We start from the raw sequence: 8,753 nt of genomic DNA on the forward strand, positions 1-8,753 counted from the left end.
CCTTATCTATACCCTAAAACGCTGTTCTTCCTCCAGGTTATTCTGTTGAGCCTTTATCCACCACTTTCCAGTCAGATTAGCTTTCCACTTACTGATTCTGCTGATCACACACGCACACACCCCTCCCCACTGTTACAAAGAAAATTGGGATTTGCAGGCACCGTCCAGTGAAGGCACCAGAAGTGAAAACATATTTTGATCACCAATTTGGATGTGTTAATCCAGATCAGAAATACAGTTGGTTTAGTTCCATGCACACCTAATTCCATTTGACTTGAAGCGTCACCAGCATCTCTTTCACCACCTCTAGGGTATCCCTGATGTCTTCCAAAACATTGTTGGTTCCCTAACTTTGCTACACAACTAGCAAGGTTGTGTATCACCATATGTATCACATATTTTATGGATGGAGTGAGCACATTTGTTCTAACAGGATCAGGCTCATAGGTTGCATTTAGTTGTTGCTTTGTAAACTAAAAATAGAGTTGGACTGCACAGGGCATAAGAGTGATCCAAAATGAAACACCACCCTACAAAGCCTTGGGTTACCTGAAGAGGTGTTCTCTACCGTAGGCCTTTGATGCTCAAAGCAATGTAAGAAACGGGGGCATAATGAGATGCATGCATATATTGAGGCACTTCAGAAATACGCATTTTGGAAAGCACATTGACACACGCTTGAATTCATGTTGAAGCAGAAGAGTAAGTGGGTGGTTTGGGGATTTTGTTTACATATTGAGCAGGTAGTCAAGAGGTTAAATTATTTCACTGCAGCCTACATGGAAAGATGTTTGAAAGGGTCAAATACTACAATGGTTATTCATGTTCAGCTTGCTTTTCAGAGCTCCACTTCTTTACAGCATGCGGAAGCATGGCAGAGCAGCATGGGATATTATTGCTTGGTAATCTGAAAGAGTGAACATGGAAAACCATTTATGTTCAACCTACATGTGTTTATTTTCAGTAGACTACAGTACTTCTTTCTTATTTTTCTCTTTTATTCTCTTTCCCTCTCCTTATTTCTGTAATTGTGCTAATACATATTTTTGAGATGTTTTTCCACGCTTCCTTTATTTCATCTTCTGGTTTTGTTGTACTTTCTTCCATGTTTATTCATTTTCTTGACCACCTTGTGTTGCCATCTCTTTTTATACATTCATTTGCATGTCTGTCTTCCTTTCTGTTTTATTTTCCCTCCTCCCAACCTTCTTCCTTTTCACAGCATTGGAACACGGGAGGTAGTCACCCAGAAGAACTTGAGTGGCTTGGTGCCCATCCGAGATTTCAGACTAGATCCCAGCCTCCTCTACTCTATTCCTTTACTAGCTCTCAGCCCCAATTTACTGATTGTGTGGCTGTTTCTGAGCATAGCATACCTGGTGGCCAGATTACGTTGCAAGTGAAGATAAGGTTTAACAAAAAAAGAAAAAAAAAAGTGCTTGAATGTGTGTTGCCACTTGGTACCTGCTGGACAAAGGAATGCGTCATAGCATTGTCTGCCAAGAATTATTATTATGCCTTACAATTTTACGTTTCTATTGTACTAAACTGTAAATATACATCAAATTATTTTATCAAAAAGAATTGTATTGAAACTTTAAATTATTGTTCTGCTTTCAGTGCTTGTAACATAGTCTGACATTGGCCTGTTACCTCGTTACTTTAGCCGGCCTGAAGATCTCTTACCAAATATAGTTTGTGTTACTTGTTTCATGTATTCCAGAGAAAGGAACTCTGTCTGAAAAGAATTTGTATCTTTTTGTATATTTAAGGTGTATGCTAATCTTGCCTTTCATTTTTACAAGGTATGAAGAGAAACACAAAAACATGGGTGGGGTTTATAAGAAATTGTAAGAAATTTATTTAAAGAAATATAAAAATTTCTACCTTCATTTCGAAGCATAATATACAATTTACATTACTGAACAGTTTGTAAAACCATAGTCTTGTTCCTTTCTCATGGTTAAGCATGTTCTAACAGACTAGTGTACCCACTCAAAAAACAACTTGCGGTGCGCTGCATGCAGAATTATTTCATTCTGTTTGTAGATCTGCATTTTGTGATGTATTAAAGACATAGAGTGACTTGTGGTTAGGAAGAGGATGTAATTGGCATTAGCCTGCTAATGATCCGTTATCTGTTTCAGGTGCTCTGTTATAGAACTTTTTCTGAAACAGGGTCATTATCATCCTAGAAGTTAAAGATATTGGTCTTTAATGCTTCAGGCAAGAAGAGGGAGGTATCAGTTAGCTCCTTTAGTAGGTGGGTTTGAGGTTTTCCTTTGGGCTTTGTTTTAATTACACTAGACTAAATATTACTGTTATTTCCATTTTTAAGTGTTGGACAGCTTTAATAAGTTATGATGTTGATAGTGACTTAGAGATAAATGAATGATGGTAAGTTAACATTTATTTAAGTGGTGAGACTAAAGCGGCTTACCTAGTTTAGTCACGCAGAATCATTGCAGATGAAATTTGATCATCGTTTATATATAACATCAAACTGGGATAGGCCTATTTAAACAGAAAGATTTTGTTGATGCAGTGGTCTAGCAAAGCTTGTCAATAGCAATAGCTGATAAAAAAACCTAACCTCATTTAATGTAGTTTGCTAAATTTATGAAGGGATTTACTTCGCTTTGTGCCTGAGATGACAGAAAATTGGGCTTCTGAGGAGAATTCTTCTAGTACTGTGATTTCTATTTTCTACTATTATTAACTTGCTTAAAAAACATAGGTAGCTATAGCTTTTATTGTCATTTTTAATGGAATTTGAAAGCTTCTGAGAGGGGTAAGCTTAAAAAAAAGAAAAAAAGCACAGTTAGAATAAAAATTAGAATTAAATCCTGAATTTGGTGAATATTCTAACTAAAAAAAAAAAAAAAAAAGTGGTTGTATTTGTGTCTTCATGAAATCAGACTGTACAGTACACTATCTCCTGGTATCTTTCTTCACTATTCTTCCAATTTTGTTTTTAAAAGAAAAAAACCCAGACATATATTTTTAATATATATATATATATTGAAGCATGTATCCTATTTATTTTAAGTTGCAATTAATTTAGGTAAATCCTTACTGTTGATGAGATTTGAAATCATGGTATGATGGTATTGGACATATCCATGTCCTGCGCTGATATCTAGTACCACCGTGTCTCCATACAAATCATCTCTTCTTTCTGGTTAACACTGGTTCATTTGCTATGGGTACCAAAATCTGCCTTGTTACAAAGCGAACAATTGTCAGGTTGAACTGTGGCCTTGTTCTTGCGATGTGATGACTGTCCTGGTTCAGTCTAACAAGATGTGAAGGTAACTCTAGCAGACGCATTTCCGCTGAACTTCCTGACATTATTAATCTGTTCAAATAAGGTATGAAGGCTTTGCTCATGACTATCAGTAGGGTTGCAGCGAGACCACCCTTAAATTCATCTAGAATGAAAGCCTAGGCTTTTTGAAAACAATGTAGTTTTTTTCTTTTTTTCTTAAACTTTGGTGGGGACGAGTTTTCATCTGTTTTTTCTTTTTTAGCTTGGTCTGTGCTTTCATTCAGACATTCAGATTTTAAATGCTGTAGTGCATACTGCTTACGTGCTTCCAGCAGAAGAAACATGGCACATGAAATGGTGTGTGAAATATATCTTTGTCACCATCTCTATGGCCTACCTGTGCCATAGTGGGACATGCACAATAATCAGATGCAGTGTAATGAATTATGAAGAGAATGATTCACTTTGGAGTGAAAATGCTCATCTGGCATCCCATATATGCTATTTAATCTTATGGGTTTATTAGTACTCTGAACTATAATTTGTGCAATTTTTTGATTAATCTATTTGACTGCAACAGCCTTTGGGATGGACTCTGTAAAACACAAAACAATGAAATAAAACCAGTGTCATCACGTACAATCCATTCTATAGAAGGCAGTCATAGAATGTGCTCCGGAGACAAATTTCAAACTTTCTTAAGGTGCTTCTTAGAGCAAAAAGTTAAAATGTTTTATGAAGTTAAACTAGGTGGTACCTGCAGAACACAGTTACAGTCAGTTTAATTAACCAAAATTAGAAGAATGGTGAGGTCAGTAAGAGCAGAGAGCTTTCAAACTGAACCAGAATCCAAACACTCCTTTTGAATCGGATGACCACAGTTTTAGCTGGTAGATGCTGCAGCCATCTCCAAGACAGGAGTAACCTGACATTTCTGCAGTAAGCTGGTGTACTGTACACTTTGCCATGAAGTTCCAATATTAAATCATTGTTTCGGTTTCAGTTCTCTATCAGGGAAGGACATTCTCCTGCAAGCCTAAATTGATTTATAATATATATTTAAAAGATAGTGCTTCCTCTTTGTATGTCTGTTTTTGGATATAATCAAAGGAACTCTGAAGTAGATTTACAAGTGTAAAGAAGCCTTATAACTGGAGTATTTTTTTTATTGTAGCACAGAACCTCTTTGTAGTGTGGGGCAGTTGCACCAAAATATTGGGTAAAAATTAAATTCTGCACAGCTTTGTTTCATTGGGGTGATGACTGTCAATCCAGCCAATCTTTTTTGCACCCACACAAAGCTGCTACTTCATGATTAAGAATTTTTTTTTAGAGTACGTTGGTTTTCAAGTCAATTTATGCATGCAGAGATAACTGGAAAGTAATTATTTTTGTATCAGCTCTAATCTTTAAGTAAGTACTGATAATACTGACGTACAGGGAACAATAAAATTACTTTAAAGCTCTTATTGAGAGATCAGCAGTTTTTCTTTTTCAGCTTAATGTATTACTAAATTAGCAGAACTGCTTTTAAGCAATCCCTTGGGATCCCTTGTGCAATGAAGCGGCATGTGAACTCCACAACAATGTACCCTGAAATACATGAAACCATCGTGAAAGAACTTTCTCAGTAGATGTGCTGCTGCTTTTTAGAAATGCAAAACTAGCAATCAGACATAGCATGTGTCCATTCTGTGTGCTTCTTACTAGCATTGTATGATGAGTCATCATTTTTAATATTTGCAGTGGCAAATTAATTAAACGCTCATTAAATATAACCAACTTTTTTTTAATGCTATAAAATAACCAGTTCATTTCATCTTAGTTTAAGTCTTTTTTTTTTCCTTTTTACTGCTGTCATTTTTTGTGCTTGTTTTTTTTCCCCAGTGAGGGTTGTCGGCGAGAAAATACAATGAAGAATGTTGGATGTCGCAAGTATGCATTTAATTCCCTGCAACTGAAGGCTTTCCCAAAGTATTACAGGCCTCCAGAAGGAACTTATGGAAAAGTTGAAACATAAGCATACTATGTCCTTTAATTGCTGTTCCATTAAAACACGTGGATACACTCTAGATTAAACATGATTTTGTCATCCAGAAGAGACAAATAACCTTTTTGTACATTTCGCTAGGTTATACAGAGCATGTTACTTAACAGAATTGGAATCTATAGTAACAATTATTCTGACACCTTAGCTTGAGAATAGTGTGATGACTCTGCCCGTTTAAATAGCCTTCAGTGTATGTCAGATGAACAGGTATTGTGCTACTTAATAATTACCTATATGCAAATAGCTAGGTACCTCCTGGATGGGCAAGGACTCTAGGAATGGCATTTAGGCAGCTGTTTCACATAACATCTTTTTATACTGAGTTGACTTGAGATTGAGGTTTTCATAAACTTTTTAAAACTGAGAGTAAAACTCAAAAGTTGTAAATAAAAAGGGATTGGATCCTAGACAGTCCAATAACTGTAGAATGCATTGTTACAATCAAGAAACTGAAGTTTAACTTTAAAAAAAGAAATCAGCACAATAAAAGCCAGGAGTATAAATTGTTTTACTGTATATAGGATACCATCTTCATATATGAAATTAACAATACATAAAAGGCCAGGCCTATGAGGTCTAGTTTCTAGTTCTGTCCAAATAAAACAAATTCCTGTCATTTTTGGCAGATAAGGACTTGGGCACACATCTTAACTGTTTTTAAAAAGTGTTTCAGAAACATAATGATGTTTAACCATTAATGCCAGCAACAGCTCCCCCGGCCCTTCCCTACTATAAGGCAAGTGCAACAAGCAAGTTGCTAATGTTGCACGTGACATGTTCAGTATGTTCCATGGTACTGTATATTAATTAACACATTTTTACCCATGGTTTTTTATATCACTTCTGGATTGTAAACATTAGTATCTCGGGCGGTTACACTTTTTTGATTGGTGGTTGATTTTTTTTCCCCCATACCATTTTTCTATGTCAATACAAAAATGCTCAAAAGTGCCCAATGCATCCCCGTTACTCCATAACCAAAATGGGCTTCTGTTTACCTTTGCATTTTGGGTGGGCAGATGTTCAGAATCCTGGGGGGGGGAAGTATGACTGTTTTCAGGGTATTTCTGAGGAAGGTAGGGATGTCCCATGTTGATAGAAAGGAACTGCTCATGTGCTACTGCTAATGCATGAGAACTGCAGATGTGTTCTAGCTTATGACTAAGGTGATCCGTTTGATAGCATTTGGTAAAAAATGTTCAACAGATCTCCTCAGAAACAGTCTCCCAAAGAATGCCTTTGAAGCTAAGGTACCTTTTTAAAAAGCAGCTAAACATTAATTTCCAAATTTTAACAGGATTAAGTAATCTCTAGCTAGCTTCATTTAACATACTGCGCCCTTTCCTTCTTGGTTCCCAAGGATGTAAGTTTTAGAATAGAAAAATCTGCCTATTCTTGTGAGAGTAGCAACAGCCAGGTAAGTATATGGCTGTTTTCTGATTTCTTTCTCCCTCTCACTGATGTTTGTCTGTGCTGTCACTGCTCTATCAATCAGTCATGTTCATTCTGCTCCCATGTAGGTTTGGGGGTTACAGGTCTAGCAGTTTTTGCATTTTGCTTTTTTGCAGTTTAACGCTGAGCAGCACGTCACAAAGCCAGGTCAGAGATATCTGCTGAACTAGGTTGTTACCATTATTTCAGTCTCTCTAGAATAACAAAACACTGAATTCAGTGCAAAATCAGTGTACCTATTCCAGGTCTGAACAAATCATCTACAGTAGAACAGTCCCTTGGAATTTTACAAACCCTGTTTGCCAATTAATAAATAAGTGTTGATTTTATTTTATTTTTTGCTAATATGTAAACAAATATATGATGAAAAACTTTTCAGTGGGATCTCTTTAGATGTGTTACTCCATTAGTTCTGCTCAACCTTCAGTCCCTGGCCCATTATTAAATGCTACATTTATTTTTGTATAAATTATACTCTTTATATCCCTTAGTTTTTATGAGTTGATAATTTTATTTTGTATATTTCAAGCATAGTTAATTATATTTTAAGTCCTGTATTGTTACACTAAAAATCTTCCAACGTTCAGCTTCACAAGAAAATAACAAGAGGTCTGTTGTAACAATTAGTAGAGCCACTCTCTTAGACTGTGGCCAACAATCATTAGATCTACTCTAGAACTTCACGATCTTTTATTTATTTTGTATACCAATGTAATCAGAAAACGTTGCCGAATTTTGTATGTGCATGGTTTTTGCTCACCTTTTTAAAGTGGTGGAATACCAGTCTCAAGTACTGCATTATTTTGTTTAAAATACTCTGATTTCAGTACGCTTACATGTAAAACATTGTTGTCCAGCTAACATTTTATATATATGACATTGTCAGTACATGCACATTGACGGGCTTGTTTAAAGGGTGCAATGAACAGTAAGATCTCGAGCAGTTCATCAAAAAAGAAAAACTGTGAAACTTGAAATCCACATAGGACGCTTCACGAGGGTGAAGTAAGCTTTTCTGTTGCACAGGAGAGAAAAAAATTAAGGATTACTGTAAAATGAAGTTCTGTCTAATGTTTTTTGAGTACGTTTTTTTAAATTATAAAACATACAAAGGTAAAAAATGAAAACTGTTGCCAAGTATGTTCTGTGTATGTTCTGTGAAAGTACCTACAGCACAGTTGCCTTTTGTTTCATTTATACATGTAAAATTATTGTATAATACAACACTGTTTTGTCCCAACACAACTGTATTTGCCAAGCTTTGTGCATTGAAATATTTTTATTTATTTGTTTTTGAGCAGTATTAATATATCATAAACATATGGCTACTGTTTTATATATTCTAGTTCATCCAATCCATGTATGCTGTAAATGTGCTAGTCTTTAGGATGGAAACCAATAAAGAACTGACAAGAATAACAAGTGGTGGCTTACTTTTGTTGCGTTTGTGGTAAATTAAAATAAACACTTTCAGGTTCCTTGACTCGATATGCTTTATCTGTTGGAGAGTATATTAAGCTGTGTATGGAGATATTTTACACAGATATGCAAGTCAGGAAGTAGTTACTTCTAAACCCTGCTAAAGTACAGCTGCTATCAATTTTCTGTAGTTGAGTCAGGCACTAATTTGTCCCACACGCTATACATTGAGCAACAGTTAAACAAAGCAGCAGTATGAGATTATTTCTTTTTAAGTTTATATACTTTCTCCATGAATCTTCTACAAGGCCTTCCTGAGCTTCATTCTCAGTTTTTCACTCTTCCTCCCATTAATAGAATTCCTTCTCTGCTGCTGCTTCCCCTTCAGCCATCTCAGCAGCTTTAGTGGACAGGTTGTCATTGCAGATTGTCATTTTGATTTCAGGTTAAATAAATTTTATCTAATAGTGCAAAAGACAATAATCCAGAGCATTCTGTTTTCTATAAAATATGAAGAATAAAACATAAAAATGTAATTCTGCTGTCACCGGATGTTTGAGAACT

The 8,753-nt window shown here is 35.7% G+C and overlaps 1 protein-coding gene across 15 annotated transcripts in view; it reads left to right on the forward strand.

Annotated features, from left to right (window-relative positions):
- The window catches only part of INPP4A (inositol polyphosphate-4-phosphatase type I A), a 131,654-nt gene extending 123,455 nt beyond the window's left edge, over nt 1-8,199 (forward strand). For all 15 annotated transcript variants that reach the window (XM_054212636.1, XM_054212473.1, XM_054212714.1 and 12 more), the window contains one exon: nt 5,156-8,199. In XM_054212636.1, the coding sequence (XP_054068611.1) occupies nt 5,156-5,288 (133 nt within the window). In that variant the 3' untranslated portion in view covers nt 5,289-8,199. The remainder of the gene's footprint in view (nt 1-5,155) is intronic.
- Nucleotides 8,200-8,753: the final 554 nt, after the last annotated feature.

Source organism: Rissa tridactyla, chromosome 1 (genome assembly GCF_028500815.1).
Source record: "Rissa tridactyla isolate bRisTri1 chromosome 1, bRisTri1.patW.cur.20221130, whole genome shotgun sequence".
Lineage (NCBI taxonomy): Eukaryota > Metazoa > Chordata > Aves > Charadriiformes > Laridae > Rissa > Rissa tridactyla.